The sequence below is a fragment of the Somniosus microcephalus genome, chromosome 6, assembly GCF_052327205.1.
Source record: "Somniosus microcephalus isolate GS21.2 chromosome 6, FLI_Smic_1.0, whole genome shotgun sequence".
NCBI lineage: Eukaryota > Metazoa > Chordata > Chondrichthyes > Squaliformes > Somniosidae > Somniosus > Somniosus microcephalus.
In genome coordinates, this window is record NC_140992.1 from 246,570,025 (window position 1) to 246,591,103 (window position 21,079).

A 21,079-nucleotide genomic window follows, 5' to 3' on the forward strand; every position below is an offset into this window, starting at 1 on the left:
AACAGGAAGCAGCACATCAGTGAGAGTAGGGTGGGGAATGTATGAACCAGGACAGTGTGGTGAGCAGATCAAGAGCACGAAACCAGAAGATTGGCAAGAGTGGCAACCAGTACCATCTCATCGAAACTTATAAAATTCTGACAAGTCTGGACAAACTAGATGCAGGTAGAATGTTCCCGATGGTCGGAGAGTCCAGAACCAGGAGTCATAGTCTAAGGATAAGGGGTAAGCCATTTAGGACTGAGATGAGGAAGAATTTCTTCACCCAGAGAGTGGTGAACCTGTGGAATTCTCTACCACAGAAGGTGGTTGAGGCCAAGTCTTTAAATATATTCAAGAAGGAGTTAGATATATTTCTTAGAGCTAAAGGTATCAAGGGATATGGGGAGAAGGCAGGTATGGGGTACTGAGTTTGGATGATCAGCCATGATCTCATCGAGCAGGCTCGAGGGGCCGAATGGCCTACTCCTGCTCCTATCTTCTATTGGACTGGCACACCAGGAACAGCAGCTTGGAGAAGGATAGCAAATGGGAGGGACCATCAAATTTGGAGGGTGAGTAGAGCTTGCCAGCACATGGAGAATGTAGAATGCACCACGAAGGGGAAGCACATCCAGGAGCCAGCAAACTGAAGCGGAGAGCAGATTGCAGGCTAGCACATCGGGGAGGGACAGCTGATGGTAGCCAGCAAATCAGGAAGGGCTTGGCGAGGCAGTATATCAAGTTTAGATATGAAAAGTTTAGAAATTATTTTGAAAAGAATAGTAACTGAAAATGAAATCTATTTTAACTGTACATTACGATAAAATAAGTGCAACACTGCAGGTCACCAGATGCCGCTGCATTTTCATTCCTGCCTCAAGCCTTTTCTTATCTGTAGGTTAGCAATCCACGCACCGATCGCTCCATTGGAGTTTCAGTCCTTGTCATCACATGCCCAGTTCTTTTTTACACCTCATCACAACCTTTTAAGAATCTGTCCATCTGTTTTCCTCCAAATCCCCAACACTCCATGTCCACTTTGTACACCTCACACTTCCAAGAGCATTATGGTAATACAAGTATAATGGTGTAAATACGCAGAAAGTCAGCCCGCATCTAAATGAAAAAGGTGGGCTGTTTCTGCTAATGCTGAGCTGCTGTGCATCTGAACATGTTCAGTTTTTATTAAGATTTTCTGCACTTGTCGGCCTTTTCTGATACAACCTTTTGTCCCTGACCCTCTGACAGCCAATGAGCATTTCTTTGTGATGATGCCATTCTTGTAGAAATCACTGAGGTAAGGAATGCCACTGATTGCTTTGGACTGCAGTGAAATTCTTGTTTAATTTCTCCACCTTTTCTTAGTTCACTTAAGAGATGATCAGAACTGAGAGGTCACCGATCAGGAAAGAGGGAAGAGGCTGGGGCTCTTTTTCTCTATAAAAGAGCAGATGACCTGATAGAGGTCTTTACGATTTTGATAAGGTAGACATAGAGAAGATGTTTCCACTTGTGGGGGAGACCAAAAATAGGAGCCATAAATATAAGATAGTCACTAATAAATCCAATAGGGAATTCAGGAGAAACTTCTTTACCCAGAGAGTGGTTAGAATATGGAACTGGCTACCACAAGGCGCAGTTGATGTGAATTGCACAGATGAATTTAAGGGTAAGCTAGATAAACACATGAGGGAGAAAGGAATAGTGTGCTGATAGGGCTAAAGGAAGTGGGGTGGGAGGAAGCTTGTGTGGAGCATAAACACTGGCGTGGACCTGTTGGGCCGAATGCCTTGTTTCTGTGCTGTATATTCAATGGCCCTGAAATTAGGATCGGGGGCTTGCCGCGCGTGCAAGCCCCCGATGTGCACTCACCCTGTGCGCCGACATCTGAAGCCCGGGCCTACTTGCATTTCCTGTCACAGGCCCGGTTCAGCTGTCGGCGCGCTGTGCTTACCTGATCCAGCGGCGTAGTTAGTGCGATGTGCCGGCTGGGATCAGGTGAGCACTGTGCAGCCAATCGGGAGGGGAAACTCATTCATGAGTTTGACAGTAAGAGCTGTCAAACTCATGAAAAGTATGGGCTGCCAAAACACTACTTTAACTTTAAATAAAATTTTTTAAAACATCCCACTGATTATATTAACTATAAATAAGTTTTTTAAAATGTTTTAAACAATTAATCAATTTTTTGAAAAAAATTAATTTTTAAAAAATAGGGTCTAAAACTAAACTTACCCTACTGTAAATTCTTTAAAAATAACAAACCTGTGGAAAAAAAATTTCTACATTGTACTAAAAGCCCACTTACCTGAAAAACTAAATACTTACGTCTGGTTTTTCCACGCGTAAAGACCGGAGGCCTTTACACGCGCGCAACTCTGGGGGGAAAAAAAAAAAGGAATTTCACTGCGCACGCGCTGCCTGTGCAGTTGCACGCGCTCTGCCTCTTAACCCCTTGGGTCAGAGGACAGGAAATGCCGGTTTTCAGCGCATGCGCTGCGCATGCTGAAAACCGGCAATTCCTCCGGGCACACGCGTGAGTACCCCGTCCGTACTCACGCGTTGTGCCTGGAATTACTGGGCCTATGTAATTCTATGTATGTTTCCTGTCTAATAGTGCAGTCAGACAATCTGCTCTAAGTGCTTGCTTGAAGATATATGGGAGACTAGGAATGACTTGCTTACTGATCTGACTTTTTATTTTTCATTCTCCTCTTCTTTTTCCTGTGCAAAGTACCTGGCTGTTCCCATTGCCTCTCTGATGGCCCCATTGAAATCGAGAATTCTTTGCATTTGGAATTCTGGGAATAAACCTCAACACTATGCCAGGACATTTTTTTTCTCCAATGTTTGCTCCCTTTTCTCTGTGCCATCCCCCCCCCCCCCCCCTCCCCTCAATTGTCTTGTTTTGTACTTCCTCTCCTGGTGGTGATTTGTGCTCGGAAGGAGCCAGCAATCCTCAGTATCTCATCCAAGTTTCATTCTTCATGTCTAGATCATGTGTTGGCAGGCTGTGCTACGTGGGGGATATTATAAGTGAACCTGATCCCACACGCATCAGTATCCTGACATGTGCTTTCCAGCAGCATCACTGGATAGCAGTCAAGAGCTAATAACATTTATATTTTTTCTCTCTTGTCTAGCTTGGAACTGAGCTAGCCACTTAACAGATATTGACCAACTCAGTACAAACCAAGATTAAACTTGGCACCATGCTGTCCATTCTGGCTCAGTATTGCACCAACTGCTTCATTTAACCATAGGGATCCTATTTTTAAGGCAGTTGTAAACATGAAAGAGATGAGAAGTGTTGATAGCAGAATAACAATGCTTACCATACACTGGATGAGTTAAGAACATAAGAAATACAAATAGGCCACTTGGCCCCTCGAGCCTGCTCTGCCATTCAATATCATGGCTGATCTAGGGCTCAAAGCCACTTCCCAGCCTGCTCCCCATAACCTTTCACTCACTTATCTTGCAAAAATGTGTCTATCTCCACTTTAAATGTATTTAATGACCCAGCCTCCACAGCTCTCTGGGGCAGAGAATTCCACAAATTTACGACCCTCTCAGAGAAGAAATTCCTCCTCATCTCGGTTCTGAAAGGGCGACCCTTTATTCTGAGACTGTGCCCCCGAGTTCTATATTTCCCCATGAGGGGAACCTCTCTGCATCTACCTTGTCGAGCCCCCTCAGTATCTTTTATGTTTCGATAAGATCACCTCTCATTCTTCTAAATTCCAATGAGTATAGGCCCAGCCTGCTCAACCTTTCCTCATAAGTCAAACCCCTCATCTCTGGAATTAACCTAGTGAATCATCTCTGAACTGCCTCTAATGCAAGTATTTCCTTCTCCCTAAATAAGGAGACCAAAACTGTAAGCAGTACTCAAGGTATGGTCTCGCCAATACCTTGTACAGTTGTAGCAGGATTTCCCTGCTTTTATACTCCGACCCCTTTGAAATAAAGGCCAACATTCCATTTGCTTTTTTGATTACTTGCTGTACCTGCAAGCTAACTTTTTGTGTTTCATGCACAAGGACCCCCAGGTCCCTCTGAACTGTAGCATTTTGTAATCTTTCTCTATTTAAATAATAGTTTGCTTTTTTATTTTTCCTGCCAAAGTGGATAACCTCGCATTTTCCACATTATACTCCATCTGCCAAATGTTTGCCCACTCACTTAGCCTGTCTATATCCCTTTACAGATTCTTTGAGTCCTCTGCTCAACTTGCTTTCCCACCCATCTTTGTATCATCCGCAAACTTGGCTACATTACACTCAATCCCTTCATCCAAGTCATTAATGTAGATTGTAAATAGATGAGGCCCCAGCACCGATCCTTGTGGCACCCCACTAGTTACCATTTGCCAACCAGAAAATGACCCATTTATCCCGACTCTCTGCTTTCTGTTAGCCAATTCTCTATCCATGCTAATATATTACCCCCAACTCCGTGAGCTCTTATCTTATGCAGTAACCTTTTATGTGGCACTTTATCGAATGCCTTCTGGAAATCCAAATACACCACATCCACTGGCTCACCCTTGTCCACCCTGCTTGTTAAATCCTCAAAGAACTCCAGCAAATTTGTTAAACATGATTTCCCTTTCCTAAAACCATGCTGACTCTGTTTGACTACAATATGTTTTTCTAAATGCCCTGCTACTGCATCCTTAATGAAGGACTCCAGCATTTTCCCAACGACAGATGTTAGGCTAACTGGTCTATAGTTTCCTGCTTTCTGTCTCCCTCCTTTCTTAAATAGGGGTGTTACATTAGCGGTTTTCCAATCCGCTGGGACCTCTCCAGAGTCCGGGGAATTTTGGTATATTGCAACCAATGCATCCACTATTTCTGCAGCCACTTTTAAGACCCTGGGATGCAGGCCATCTGGTCCACGGGACTTGTCGTCTTTTAGTCCCATTATTTTACCGAGTACTATTTCCTTAGTGATAGTTATTGTCTTTAGTTCCCCCTCGATTATCCATTATTGGGATGTTGTTGGTGTCTTCTACCGTGAAGACAGATGCAAAATATTTGTTCAGAGCCTCTGCCATTTCCCCGTTCCCCATTATTAATTCCCCAGTCTCATCCTCCAAGGGACCAACAGTTACTTTAGCTACCCTCTTCCTTTTTATATACCTGTAGAAGCTCTTACTATCTGTTTTAATGTTTCTTGCCAGCTTACTCTCTCAATTCATCTTCTCTTTCTTTACTGCATACAGTTTTGGTGTCCATACTTAAGAAAAGACATACTTGCTCTCGAGTCAGTACAAAGAAGGTTCACTCGGTTAATCCCCGGGATGAGGGGGTGGTCATATGAGGAGAGGTTGAGTAGATTGGGACTCTACTCATTGGAGTTCAGAAGAATGAGAGGCGATCTTATTGAAACATATAAGATTGTGAAGGGGCTTGATCGGGTGGATGCGGTGAGGATGTTCCCAATGATGGGTGAAACTAGAACTAGGGGGCATAATCTTAAAATAAGGGGCTGCTCATTCAAAACTGAGATGAGGAGAAACTTCTTCACTCAGAGGGTGGTAGGTTTGTGGAATTTGCTGCCCCAGAAAGCTGTGGAAGCTACATCATTAAATAAATTTAAAACAGAAATAGATAGTTTCCTAGAAGTAAAGGGAATAAAGGGTTACGGGGAGCGGGCAGGAAATTGGACATGAGTCTGGGTTCGGAATGGTCATGGCCCTGTGGGTAGTGGAGCGGGCCCAGGGGCCGTGTAGCCTTGTTCTGCTCCTACTGTGTTCTAATTCTGTTAGATTTCAGGAGATGGTTTTATTCCTGTTCCTGGCTGGGGTGGAGATCGCCTTTACAGAAGGTAAGTACTGTAGAAAATATAGGGACAGAGTGATCTCCTGGAAGAATTTCGATCGCCTAGATGGGTCGGAGAGGAATTTCCCAGATTTTTTTCTCCCAAATTGGCCATTGGGTCTTTATCTGGTTTTTCGCCTCTCCCGGGAGATCACATGGGTTCAGGTGGATGCAGAGTGATAGAAGATTTGAGGTTAGGATCAGATCAGCCATGATCTTATTGAATGGTGGAGCAGGCTCGAGGGGCCGATTGGCCTACTCCTGCTCCTATTTCTTATGTTCTTATGTTCTTTATTTTTTTAGTCATCCTTTGCTGGTTTTTAAAAATTTCCCAATCCTCTGGTCTCCCACCAATCTTGGCAACATTGTATGCCTTCGTTTTCAATTTGATACCATCCTTTACTTCCTTAGTTAGCCACGGATGGTGCTCCCTTCTCTTAAAATCTTTCTTTCTCACTGAATATATTTTTGTTGAGAGTTATGAAATATCTCCTTAAATATCCGCCACTGCATTTCAACTTTCTTACCCTTTAATTTGTTTTTCCTGTCCACTTTAGCCAGTTCTGCCCTCATGCCATTATTATTGCCTTTGGACAATGGTTTGGGATACAACTTTCTCACCCTCCAACTGAATTTGAAATTCAACCATGCTCTGATCACTCTTTCCTAGAGGATCCTTTACTATGATATCATTTATTAATTCTGTCTCATTACATAGTACCAGATCCAAAATAGCCTGCTCCCTGGTTGGTTCTATTACATACTGTTCTAGGAAAACACCCCGGATGCACTCTATGAACTCCTCCTCCCGGCTACCATGGCCAATTTGATTTGTCCAATCAATATGGAGATTAAAATCACCCATGATTATTACCATACCTTTTTTACAGGCCTTGTCTTTGTACAAAAAGTGAATGTTTGGGCTGCTAGCTAACTAGCTAATTCATCCCACAGCAACTCATCCTGGTTTGATGTACAAATATACCTGAGATTGACTTGGTCAGGTCTATAAATACAATGTCAGTCATTAAACTTGTAGCTCCTGGTTGGCTAAGAAACTGAGGTGCAGCAGAGACACGGGAATTGGTTTCAGAGGGGGGAATAATCAGGCAGAATTCTAATCTCTCTAGTAACCCTGCTGGAATGCGCACTTGTGTGGATATTGGGCAAGGACAGGATTGGCCTTGGCTGTGATGCCTCTGTCAGTCAAATAACATATAAACAATCACTGTTTAGATCCCCATATGAAGAGTGGCCACATGGCTGAGATACTAGAGGGCTGCTCGCACTAGGGAACTCTGTCCCAGCTAAATCATTGTCTTTAGGAGAGGGGGATAAGGTGAGAAAATTAGATGGGGAAAATAACGGGCCAGAAATTAGAATCGGGGGCTTGCCGCGCGTGCAAGCCCCCGATGTGCACTCACCCGGGGTGCCGACATCTGAAGCCTGGGCCTGCTTGGAATTCCTGTCACTGGCTCGGTTCAGATGTCGGTGCGATGTGCTTGCCTGATCCAGCGGCATAGTTAGTGCGATGTGCCGGCTGGGATCAGGTGAGCACTGTGCAGCCAATCAGGGGAGGGGAAACTTCATAGTAAGAACTGTCAAACTCATGAAAAGTACGGGCGCCCAAAAGACTAGTTTAACTTTAAATAAAATTTAAAAAAACATCCCAATAATTAAATAAACTATAAATAACTTAAAAAAACTATTTTAAACAATTAATCAAATTTTTGCAAAAAATATTTTTTTAAGAAATCGGGTCTAAAAATAAACTTACCTTACTGTAAAGTCCTTAAAAACAATAAAGCTGTGGAAAAAATGTTATAATTTTAAATAATAGACCACTTACCTTCAAGAATCCAGTCCTTATGCCTCCTTTTTATATGTGTAAAAAGTTCAGGCCTTTGCACACGGGCAAACCTGTCAAAAAGAAGGAAGTTCAACGCGTACGCGCAGTGTCCTGCGCGCACGCGTTGGACCTCTGAACCCCTTGGAGGAAATGCCGGTTTCCCGCGCATGCGCTGTGCATGCTGAAATCCGGCAGTTCCAACGGGCCCACGCCGAGTACCCCATCCGTACTCATGCGTTGGGACCGGAATTACTGGCCCAGTGTACCTATTTTCCTCACTAGAACAGAGAGGTATGAAATTTTATTTAAAATAAATAATGTCACAGTGCACAATTTTGGCAATAAGGCATTTGTTGAATCATTTGAAGGCTGGTAGAATTTCTGCAAGAAAAATGTTCAATTTCTGATTTTAGCTGGAGAAATGCTCTTGTAGGTCCTTATGTTCCATTACTTTTACTTTGTATTTTGCAGCTTCAGATATTTAAAATATCAATTAGGTGGATTATACATCAGAAACTATTTTTAATTGAGGAAATTCAGACCTCAAATGGTTATCTATGTAGGTTTGTAGTGGTCAAACAACAACTACTTTGTATTTATATAGCGCCTTTAACATAGAAAAACATTCCAAGTGCTTAAAACAGTTAAAGACTGCCTTGGGCTACTTGTGTAAATGTAGAAGTGTGTTGCATTTATTTAATTGGCTTGCCTATCAAATATATTTTTTGCTAAAATGGTGAGTGGAAAACTCTGGGGCTAGTGCCTTCTGCAAATGTGCTTTGCCATGAAATGTGCACCATGGTGAGGTTCAATCTCAGCTGTACCGTTAAGGATGGTGCAAAGTGAAGGGAGATGCTCCCTGGGAGGAAAATTGGTTGTGACTAACCCAAGCTATGTAAGCCAACTTGAGCCGCGTCCGTAAAAATCCAAAAGGTCATCTGCCCCTCCTTGGATTTAGTGCATAACATGAAGCGATCTTAAAGAAGGGAACTAACAACAGCATTTTGCTCCCAGCATTAGTTAGTATCAAGCGGAACATTGGGAACATCTGTCTCAGTACATCCAGCTTTGGACTGAAAAAGTTTTGAATTCAGGTGTACTTTAACAGAAGGTCTTTGTCTGTAGAAACTTGGTGACATGAAACTGCCCATGGTATTTTCTCACTTCATGAGTGGCAGGGAAATAACAAATTCAATCAATTCATTTTTCTCTCACTTTTTTTTTCTTGCTCACAGTGGAGAACATTCAGCTAAATTTGAACCTTCAGGTGGGAAACAAAAGTGGTGTTGTGTGCAGCGGTGAATTAACTGTTTGCCTGGATGGCCTTAATGTTGACTTGGGAAATTTGCCTAATGGCACCATCATGACAGAAAGTAAGTACTGCACACACATGGTTCATTCTGATGCTCGGATTGAGGGTGATGGGTCAGACATAAGAAATTACTTCATGCATCTTAATTGATTTGCTGCTCTTCAATGAGAACGTGTGGTTTTTTTTATAGGTAGTATTAAAACTGGTAAGTTTGTTCTTCAAAAAAAACTTTAATATTTTGTGGTGTTAAAGTTGCAAAATTCCATTTACTGAATCTACTAATAGTTTTAATTTGACAAAGTTTGTTAATGCTGTTGTCTGTTTCTGGTCTTAAATTAATTTGGAAAACAAATAACCGTAGTTTTAATACTGCCTTAAAATATGAGTCTTGTTTACAAACACGTGATAGCATCAACTTATACTCTGTGGGACTCTTATGTAAACTTTCTGAATTTTGATATAATTATATACTGCAAAGTAGTTAATTTCAGACAATCAAATTTTGTATAATGTTTGCCATTTCCAGTCGATTTTAAACTTAATATTTATTAGCGGTCAATCTTAAATTGGCTGGAAAAAAATTCATGAAGATTTTAATTGCAATGGCATATTCTACTCAAGATCATTATCAACATGAAGGGTTTTGCAATAGTGAATTCCTCAATCTTTCCAAAATATTTGCATATAGTTAGTTGACTTTTATTGACAACATATTGTAATACTGTATAGCAGTGATTTAGTAGACCAAATGAGAGACACGTTTTTATTTATTAAATTATCACCTGTTGATTTATAGTTCCTCTAATTTGGTTCTAACAATAATTTCATTCATTATAATGACATTATCATGTCTAATACAAAGTTGCATCCATCGTCAGTATATATCATTTATAGAAACTGAAGATGGCAAAAGCCTAGCATTGTGTTGGGTTTATAAATTTATTGTACAATATTTCATGGGGGTTTCATATTGAATTAAGAGGACATCGAATTTGTTAGAAATCAGAAAATTATTGGCATCACAAAAACAATTTGTAAATAGACTATCTATTTTAAAAGAAATGTAACCAGAAAACTGGAATATCAGAAAACCAGTACTAATGTGCACAAAAACATTGCACTGAATCTAGACTTTGTCTTCAACGCTAAGTTGATGAGATCCCTGAGCTCCAGGCCCTCTTCTCTTCTTCCAACCACAAGAAAAGATAGCTAGGCGTTGGCTTTGTGAATTGCTTTGTACGTCTGTTTATTCATTTTCTTTGTCTGTATCCAACTCACAATTTAGCTATGTTTAGCAAAATTCTGAATGTGATTTCTAAAAAAAAAAAAAAAAAATTATTCTGATGTATTGAAAGCTTTAGGTGTGTTTTGAAGATTGTGTAAAATTCTTTTGCTCAGCATGCTTTTAGAACTTGGAAGAATGCAGTAGAATTTTCCTGCTAATATTAAAAAGCAAGGTTTTGTAGTTTATTCAATAAATACGGTAGACTGGAGCTTTTTGATACTTAAAGTGCACTCTTATATTCTATGTTTCAGTACTGATGAATATAAAATTCATAGAATTGTTATAATTGTGCTTTGAGAAAGACAAAGGCATTTGAAAGGAAATTTAGAACCAAGGATTCATAGTCTGCATAATTTCTTGGGTACTGTGTGTATAATTTCTGTTACTTTATTAACTTGGTCCTTCAACTGGGACCATATAGGAACAGGAGTCGGCCATTCAGCCCCTCAGGCTTGTTCCACCATTCAATTAGATCATGGCTGATCTGTGCCTCAACTCTTTACCTGTGTTTGCTCCATCTTCCTTGATATCCTTACCTAACAAAAATTCAATCTTAATTCTGAAAATTTCAATTGACCCAGAATCCACAGCATTTTGGGGGAGCTAGTTCCAAATTTCCACTACCCTCTGTGTGAAAAATACTTCCTGATTTCAATCCCAAATGGCCTAACTCTCATTTCAAGTTTATGCTCTCTTGTCCTGGATTCCGCCACCAGAGGACATAGATCGTTTGTATCTATCCGATCAAATGCCTTCATCATTTTTAAGACCGCGATTATATCACCCATCAACCTTCTAAACTCGAGAATACAAACCCAAGTTTATGCAACCTGTCCTCCTAATTTAACCCTTTAAATCCTGGCATCATTCTGATACGCTGTACCCCCTCCAGCCAATAAATCTTTCCTGAGGTTTGGTGCCCAGAACTGAATGCAGTCATCCATATGTGGTCTGAACAAGGCTCTGTACAACTGAAGCTAGGTTTTCTCACTTTTGTCTCCCAACCCCCTTGAATTAAAGGCCAACATCCATTAGCTTTTTGATTACTTTTTGGACCTGTGCACTTGCTTTTAGTAATTTGTGTACATGGACAGACCAATCCCTTTGCTGCTTCACAGCTTGGATGAGGCACAATTTCCTCCAGTTAAACATTGGGTAGGCCATAGCTATTGTATTTGGCCCCCATTACGGACTCTAGACACTTGCCACCAATTCATTCCCCTCCCTAGCCACTATCTCAGGCTGAACCAGACAGTTTGCAATCTCGGCATACTATTTGATGCCGAGCTGAGCTTCTGACCTCATATCCTCTCCGTCACAAAAACCGCCTACTTCCACTTCCATAACATCACCTGCCTCCCCCTCTACCTCAGCGCATCCACTGCTGAAACTCATACATGCCTTTGTCACCTCCAGACTCAACTCTCCTGGCTGGCCTTCCATCCTCCGTAATCTTCAGCTCATCCTGAACTCTGCTGCCTGTTTCCTATACCACACCAAGCTCTGCTCACTCATCATCCCTGTCCTCGCTGCCTTCCATTTAAAATTTTCATCCTAGTGTTTAAATCCCTCATGGTTTTGCCCCTCTCCATCTGTAACCTCCTCCAGCCCGAAAGCCCCCCCAACCAACTCTATATTCTCAGGATCTGCACCCCCGCCTTCCATCACCACAGTGTCTGGACCCCACTCGTGAATTCCCTCTCTAAGCCCCTCTGCTGCTGCTCTCTCCTTTAAGACCATTCCGAAAAACCACCTCTTTGAATGGCTCAGCGTCCAAAGTTTTTTTTGCTCACGCTTCTGTGAAACGCCTTGGGATGTTTTTCTACACCTAAAGGCACTACATAAAAGCAAGTTGTTGTCTGCTTCTGGGTCTGACAAAGCCTGCCGTCCAGAGGTCCAGAATGAGCAAGACCATCAGGCAGCATTCTTTCGATCGGTACTCAAAGGGTGTGAACTGAAGTAAGCAACTTGCGTTGTCTACAAAGAATTGACTGCACAATGTCATGCTTGCTACGTCTCCTCCCACTATCAATGGCCTCCTCCAAATCAACCTCTTTGACCATGCATTTATTTGCCTCCCTGAACTCTTCTTTTGCTACTGTTCAGCATTCATCTTTTTCATCTGAAGAATTTTGCAGTGTTTTACATAGGAATGTACAGGCACAGTAGAGACCTTCTGGGCAGCTCCAAAGCACCAAAGAACAGATTGCATCATTCACTACCAAGATCCCTGAATGTATTTTCTTGCCAAATGCCTGTCTAGCTCCCTCTTTAAGTTACTAATATCAGCCATGATTGCCTGCTTGGACAGTCCATTCAAAACATTAATTCATAACTTTGCACTTATCGACGCTGAATTTTATCAGCCATTTCTCAGCCCAACTTTCCAATCTATCTGGATCCCTCTGCAGCTGATCAGTCTGTTCCTGATAGTTTGCAACCCTGCCCCTTTCCACCTTGGTATTGGTGGCAACATTTGACAGCTTTGTCTCTATCTCCAATTTCAAATCATTGATAAACAATGTGAGTAGTAAAAGTCTCAGAACTGCTGTTCGAGCACCCATACCAATGACTTCCCACTGCTCCAGCATAGTTCCATGCGTGACCACCTTTGCTGCAGCCAGTTGCCAATCCATTTCAAGGAACTGCTCACTTATTATGTGCTTATCCACATATGGACCAATCTCCTATGCAACATTGTGTCAAAAGCCGTGCTAAGTCCAGGCAAATAACATCCGCAGAGCTCCTCAACCACAAGCTTGGATACCTCCTCAAAGAACTTAGAGTTTTGACAAGTGTGGTGTTCCGCGCTGCGCCGCCGCTGCCCCCCCCCCCCCCCACCCCCTGCAAACAACGTCACACTGACTTGCACTTGATGACTGTATATTCTTTTATGTATGTCACAAGACCTTTCTTCAGGATAGTCTCAAGATTCTTCAGCCTATCATTTTCAATATAGTCCTTTTGCCCCTTTTAACGCTAGATGTTATGTCCCATTCTCTCCGAACCTTTAGTACAACTCCACTTTCTAACGATTCCCTAAAGATATGCACCCAGAACATCACCAATCCAAAATGCCTCCTCTATACTACAAGTAATTATCTTCTGTAGCTTGATAACCTTGGCATGAAAAACAACCGCCCTTCCTTGCTTACTCTACCTTTAGTTCCACTGTAGATACTTTCTTTCTTTTGTGCCTAAGCCCTCGTGCACAGGGCTCCTTGTCACCAAATTCACTGTGGTGGAAGTGGTCTGACACTGCTTGGTTTTAGTGAGCTCAGGAGCCAGATTGGGAATTATATTGCCACTTTCGCAAGGATGCTCATGCACCAGTTTACACCGATGCAAAAGTGGCAATATCGCTGCCCTCTGAGTAGTATGGCAACAAAAGATAGAAATATCAGCTGTCATAAGTGTCTTTCCTCTAAAGACTGCACCTTTTAACAGGTAAACCTACCAAAATATGAGTGTTTCATTGAATGGTAACCACTCGTGTCCAATAACTTGTCAAATCTGGTTTGTTCAGTTGGAGAGCAGACATTGTTAACCCTATTACATGTGGTGTACTTTGAAATCTGTTTAGTTGTACTAATGATTAACTTGGCTGTTGATTTTAAAATATGGACCACTAATCAATAAAGTTGGAGCACAATCTTCTAAACAAGATTATTGCAAATTTGAATCCCAGCCTTGATTGTCATTTGCAACACACTGCTCTGCTCCATGCATTTGTGTGGGCATGGCAACAGAATGGTGCAAACTGTGTTGTTAAAAAAAACAATTTAAAAAAAGTGTTCTACTGTTGGATGTCTTGGATTTTATTAGGACACCCTGATTTGGAAAGTAAGTGAGATACAGTTGAGACAGAGTGCACTAAAGTTTGATAGCCTCCTCCACAGCCAGGGGTGCAGGGGGCAATTGTATCCACTCCGCTGAGATCAGCTAACTTAGCACAGACCAGGCATTAAACTTGAGACCTTCCTGGTCTGTGTGATTCAGTTCCAACAATTCAAAGATATGTTCATGTGCTGAGCCATGTGGGAGTTTCTGTGTTTGGTGTGATCTGAACAGTTCTATGTAAAATTTGGTCTTTGACTTAATATCACAACTATTAAAATTTTAAAGATGCCTATGGCCATCTTTAATTATATCAGTTTATGCCCACTTTTATTTATCTCTGTTCATCATAATTTTGAAATGGAGCAAAATCCTAATGTTAAGTCATGTAAACTTTTGTAACTAATGTAAAATTGAGTGAGTTCATGATTAAAATTTGTATATATTGCCTACAGCCAACTTTTATTTCTTTTATTAGATTATGTCCAAAATCAAAAGTAAATGAGACCTGGAAGGTGGAAAGCCACATATATAATTTGGTTTTGATCGAACAGAGTTTGTGTCTGCAATCACTAGGGAATCATAGGCCCAGAAATTGGTGTCGGGGGCTTCCCGCGGGTGCAAGCCCCCGACCTACACTTAGATAGCGCGCCGACAGTTGAAGCCTGGCCCTGCGTGGATTTCTTGTCAGTGGCCCGGTTCAGCTCCTGGCGCGCTGTGCTTGCGTGATCCAGCGGCGTAGTTAGTTCGATGAGCCGGCTGGGATCACGTGAGCACTGGGCAACCAATCGGAGGTTGCAAAAGTTCTTACTATCAAACTCATGAAAGAACTGTCAAACTCATGAAAACTCCGGGTGCCCAAAACAGTACTTAAACTTCAAATAAAAGTTTTAAAAAAAAATCCCACTAATTAAATTAACTATTAATAACTGTAAAAAAACGAATTTAAACAATTATTCAAATTTTTGAAAAAATAATTTTTTAACAAATCGGGTCTAAAAATACACTTACCTTACTGTAAAGTCTTCAAAAATAATAAACCTGTGGAAAAAAATTTCTAACTTTAATTATTAGACCACTTACCTTTTAAAACTAAGTCCTTACGTCTGCTTTTTTCATTCGTAAAAAGTTGAGGCCTTCACGCACGGGCAAACCTTAAAAAAAAAGGAATTTCAGCGCGCACGCGCAGACTCCTGCATGCACGTGTTCGACCTCTGAACCCCTTGGTTCAGAGGAAAGGAAATGCCGGTTTTCCGCGCATGCGCTGTGCATGCTGAAAACCGACACTTCCATCGGGCCCACGCGTGAGTACCCCGTCCGTACTCACGCGTTGGGACCCGAATTACTGGGCCATAAAGTTTACAATACAGAAGGAGGCTGCGTGGTGTAGCATGTCTGTGCTGGAAATGACAGGACATGCTTTTATTCAGTGCTTCAGTAACAGTCGGAGCGAACATCTTTAAATTACTTTTATAGTATACTTATATGTAGTAGATGTGGCTTACTGAAAACATTTTTAAAAATAGCATATATTGCAAAATTGAGATACTCCATCAGAAAAAGTAACGTGTATATGTTTATATAAGGAGTTATTCCTGCCCATATAGGAGAACATCTAGTGATGAGAGGCAATGATGGAACCATTCAGATTGCCCTTACGTCTTTACTCTATAACAACTGCATGTAACCCTTGTTTCTGAAACTGTTGGCTACAACAGTCTACTTTGGGGTGAACTTTTAGAGAGTTGGTATGTAAAAGATTTATATCATATAAAATTTTCAAATGTTTTATTTGGAAAAGGTACAGCTTTCCCTATTCCATGAGTGGAAGAATAATTTTTTTAAAAACTGGCATAAAGTTGCTTCCATTCTGAAGAGTATATGCTCTCAGCTTCCTCTCCTGTTGTGGAGCACTCAGCTAACCTCTTACAAAAGCGAGCCTGGAGCCAATTAATGAGTATCGTCTGCAGTTGATTATCAAGAGAGTTTTGAGGTTAGCTGGCAATAATGCTATCACAGTTATTTGTCCGGTTTTGTCAACATCATGATGTACCAAGAACTATGAGTGTATTGGCACCTGGAATCTCTCAATCAGGTGCTGGCAGTAAAAAAAAATCCCCACATCAAACAAATTCTACGGATTGTTTTTCTTAAAAAGTAACAAATGCCATTGATTGATATTGAGACTAATCTAATCTCAGAAGTTAAGACATACTTTATAAACTACTCGAGTTTTGCTCTTGTTTATGATGGGAGCAGAATTCCTTGATTACTGCTAATTGCTCCCAGGTATTCATCATTATCCATTAAAATATTTTTCACGCCACATAAATATATTTTAATTGGTTGTGTATTTACTTGCAGTGCTCAGTATTAATAGTAGTCTTTATTCATTCTGAACTTGCTATGAATATTTTAACAATTTGTAGAACATCTTACGAGTTGTATAATCCATAAATTATTGGAGTAGTTAATCATAAATTAGGCATTTCGATTAAAACTTGTAAGTGTTGAAAATTAAAAGTGCAAGTATTTTTTTTATGGAGTTAAGACACCAACCCTGGCAGTAGAAACCTTTCTTTGAACACTGATACGGAAAATGTCTGACTGCATACTTAACTCCTTGCACGATCACGGTGGCTTGTGAAATTTCTCAACCCAACAACAAATTAAACAGTAGTTTAGGCTGTTCGCATTCTTATATTTCAAGTCTCCATTAGCTTTTGCTCCTGCTGTTTGATGTATTATGCCTGATAAGTATGCTTGTTCAGGAGATTATGGGTAAACTTTACATAGAGCTGGTATGTTTTTTATGTGATCGCCTCAAGAGTATAAGTTAGTGGTCTTAAGTACTAAGTGCATTGAAGTAAGAGAGTCTGGATTTTTTTTCATCCGTGGCATGCCTTACGGTGAAAAGGTTCATACGGATTAAACTAAATTAAGTCTATCTGAATCGGTTTAGAGCTGGTTGGAAGTAGTAGTTCATTTCAAGCTGTAGATTAGTGCTGAGAAGGCAAGCTCTTTGCCAAGATTGTGATCAACTGGTTATTATGTCTGTTCATTTTTACCTCTGTATGCTTCTTCTACAGAATTCCAGCAGAATGGTAGAATTCATCATAGTACAAGTCAAGACGATGATTCAAAATGTTCACCCTCATATACCAGTGATTCTCCAGACACAGTGCGGTAAGAGATGGAATTGTTAAAAACAATGCTTTTTTTTCCTTCTTCAAAGCTTTATCCAGTATAGATTTTTAACCTATTAAGATTATAAGTTAATAGATTCCGGGTGGATGAATTATACGTACAGGTTTGGAGTAGGGGATTTTAAAGTTGAACTGGTAATTCAGACAAATGGTGAATTATTTTCCTGTTGGATACAGCAGAATAAGCACTTTGTTTAAAGTGCCTTTTGCAGGATTATGTATGCAGTTATTTAGGAATTGCATGTGTAGAACAAGAGCACTGTAATTCTTTGACGATGTGTACCAGAAACCTGTACATACCCTGATGCGCTGCATAGGGTTTGTTGTTTATTCCAATAATTCAATTTTTAAAAAATCAGATAATAAAACTTTGAGGTAAAATTAAACTTTTGTTTTGCATTTCCTTTACATTTGGGTTAGGAGTTCATTTTTCAGAATTTTATGGAAAGTGTAAAAGGGAATTAAACACTTGCGTTGATTTACTTTTTTATAAGATGCATTTATTTATCCATATAATGTATTTCTAATTTGATTAGACTGTAGTAAGGGTATATGATTTACAACTATGTAATTTGACCTCTGCAGAAATAATTATCTTCACACTTTCTGGAGTGGAATGATCTCAGTGAAGGCACTTGATTCTGGCTGGTTTAAGATCCTGCTTGAAATGCATTTGTTTTATGAGGCATTTATGATTGTACTAAAGTCGTTGAACTGTATTGATTGTATATATTTTACAGCAATAGCCTGCTGCATTGATGTGACATTTTATCTGAATAAGATTCAAATCTGAGGGAGGGAGATGTGTATAAAGTTAAAGTGTTAAAAAGGGAAAATCTCATTCCCCTGCTGGCTCATCAAGTTTATTCAGTGAATATCTGAACTGTACAGACCAGCAAAGTCCCAAGTTCTATCGCTGGTCTATGCTGTGATAGCTGGCTGACCCTACATTACAAGTGACTACACTTCAAAGAAAAGTACTTAATTGGCTGTAAATGCAAGTCTTTCTTTTTTTGGTAGTAGGTGTGCTACATTTGGTCTCATTTTCCTGGATTGAGGGTGGATAAATCAGCCTTGGGTTGCTGCTTTTGATAGATATTCAGTGATTCCTGCTGGAAGTAAATGTTTGGTGAGGTGAGGATTGGACTTGGCTATAAAACTCCCCCCATGGTTGAATACCCTTTTGAGCGTCATATGTAATTAATGGCCACTTAATTGAGGTACAGGAGGGTGCTCGGTGCCTATAGAGCTCTATCCGTTCAATAAGTCAATGCATTCAAGAAAGGACGAGAGGGAAGGTGGCAAAATTGTTGAGAGAAGAAAAAAGGTACAGCTCTAAAATTTACATATGTATATAAGCTTAAAAATAATTACAGTTCTAAACTAAACGAGCAGGTTTTTAAAGCAGGTTTTACTGATGCATACATCACAGAAAACAGCTTAAAATAAAACTGGTGCTTAATTACATTGGTTTATTGCCACACTGTTAGTGGAGAGATGCAGAATCTTCCTTGTGACAATGGCTGATATCTGCTGAGCAAACCTGTCATGCTTCAGTCAGTGAGTCAACCTCCTAGCAGCTGGCTCAAGAGTCGGGAGTGGTATGTGGGAGATCTGCAGAGAGGAAGAAAGTACAGTGATTTATAAAGATAAAAATAAAAACCAAAGTGTAAAATTCAGATGAAACATTGCAAATAGTAATGGGGTCTATCTCGAAGATTCATTTGTTAAAATCTGATTAGCATGTTTTCTCTCTGAGCCGTTACATTTCTTCAATTTAAAAAAGGATTCTGAGAGTATTCGCTAGCCAAGAAAAGCTATATTATAACAGAGCCCATGACGTGTTCTGTCTGAATATTTGTTACTTTCTGTAATGTTTTCAAAAAGGAAAGTGAGGAGGGTCTGGCAAAGCTAAATTCTGTAATCCAGCTCCAGACAGAGGGCTGTAATCTTCATCTGCATGGTGATATGATACAGAAGGCAAAGCTGCTAAGGCTAAAATTGCTACAGAAATTTGCAGATTTTTCTGAAACTATTTGGTATTGTAATTTTTCCTTCAGTTTTCCTTGTAATCACCTAATGAATGTACCATAAATGCATTCGTTATTAATCTGGGACACAGGATTAAATCATTTACACCATTAAAAAAATGACTTACTGCAGTCACATAGAACTGTGAATTCTTGCATAATAAGTACCTTGGAACATTTTACTATGTTAAAGGCGCTATATAAATACAAGTTGTTGTTTTACCATCTTGCATGAAGCTTAGTTCTGTTCAGTATGACGAGCTAATTTAGATGTGAAAGGAAGTCTTTTGGTTGCCCAGTTTCTATTGCTCTCCTCCTTCCATTGCCCATCCCAAAATAGAAGTTACTTTCCTAGTGCCAAATATCATTGTGCAGGTGATGTGCTCCCATGACTCTTCCAGTGTCATTCATTCTCTTACTGGTTTCCAGTGGGTGCATATGACTGGCCTTGGATTAACTCCCCTTGACTTACCTTTGCTTTTTCAAAGCTGAAATTAAACCGAAGCCCCTTCTGCCTTATAAGTGGATGTAAAAGATCCCATGGCACTACTCAAAGAAGAGCAGGGGAGTTTTTATGGTGCCCTGGCCAGTATTTATTCCTCAGCCAACGCCACTAAAACAGATGATCTGGCCATTTATCTCATTGCTATTTCTGGGACCTTGCTGTGCACAAATTAGCTGCTGCGTTCCCTCACAGCAACTACACTTCAAAAGTACTTCATTGGCTGTGAAGCACTTTGGCATGTCCTGAGGTGAAAGATGCTATATAAATACAAGTGTTTTCTTTCTTGCCATCCTCCCCACCCCCCCCCCCCCTCATTGGAAATGTACCATATGGGTGCGGAAATGTGCTAAGCCAGCAGGTGAGAATTTAATTTTGTCCAAAATCTTTTGTTGTTCTCAGCAAACAGTTATCGTATTTTAAAGGCTAGGTTTGTTGCAGTTTATCCACGGGTGTGAGCCACTATGGCAAAATCTAAATTCTAACTGAATTGCAGATATTTATTATTTTGAAGAATATATTGTGGATGTAATTATATTTTGGTTTTGTGGATTTCTTGAACTCATAAATTATATCAATGGGAGTTGGTGGGCAGCTAATTGTTGCAACTGTTTATTGAAAAATTGGTGCAGAAATTATTACGTACCTTAATCTTGCATCTGATAATACTCTGTCCAATACTTATGACCAAACATTGAGCTTTTTGGATATGCTACATTCACTTAATTTTTAGCTAAAATCAGGGTCTGGGTAACTTTTCAGACACTGTGGCACACCCCAGTATTAACAAATACCTCATTGTTTTGTTAGCAATTTAACTGCAGTGGTTCATTACATTTCCTAAAAAGCAAACACATGTATGACTACAGTGATTAAGTTGTTAACCATTGATTAAAACCAGCCCTGGCGATCTCGCAGTAGTGCACCTCTGGGGAACTTTTATTGGATGAAGTGAACTAAAATGTTGGAAAGTTTAAAAAAAAATGAACTTAGTCACACTCCTTTTGCCACACCTTTTTGATTGTGCACTTTATTAATTTACAGATTTGCAAATGGGGGCGGATGTTAATCTGCAATCATATGTAGACGCAAATAATTGAGAATGTGTACCGAGACCATGTACGCCAGTGGTTAGCCGTTCAGCTATTGCAGATAGATGTATAGCACCCAATAGTAGTAGAGTGAGTGGGTGTGTGTTGCATGCACACTTTCTCATTTACTTTTAAACATGCAAGGATGCTTTATGTG

At 40.3% G+C, this 21,079-nt stretch overlaps 1 protein-coding gene across 3 annotated transcripts in view; it reads left to right on the top strand.

Annotated features, from left to right (window-relative positions):
* The window catches only part of wwp2 (WW domain containing E3 ubiquitin protein ligase 2), a 172,961-nt gene that overhangs the window by 49,017 nt on the left and 102,865 nt on the right, over positions 1-21,079 (top strand). For all 3 annotated transcript variants that reach the window (XM_085991726.1, XM_085991724.1, XM_085991725.1), the window contains exons 5-6: positions 8,895-9,032; positions 17,183-17,279. In XM_085991726.1, the coding sequence (XP_085847852.1) occupies positions 8,895-9,032; positions 17,183-17,279 (235 nt within the window). The remainder of the gene's footprint in view (positions 1-8,894; positions 9,033-17,182; positions 17,280-21,079) is intronic.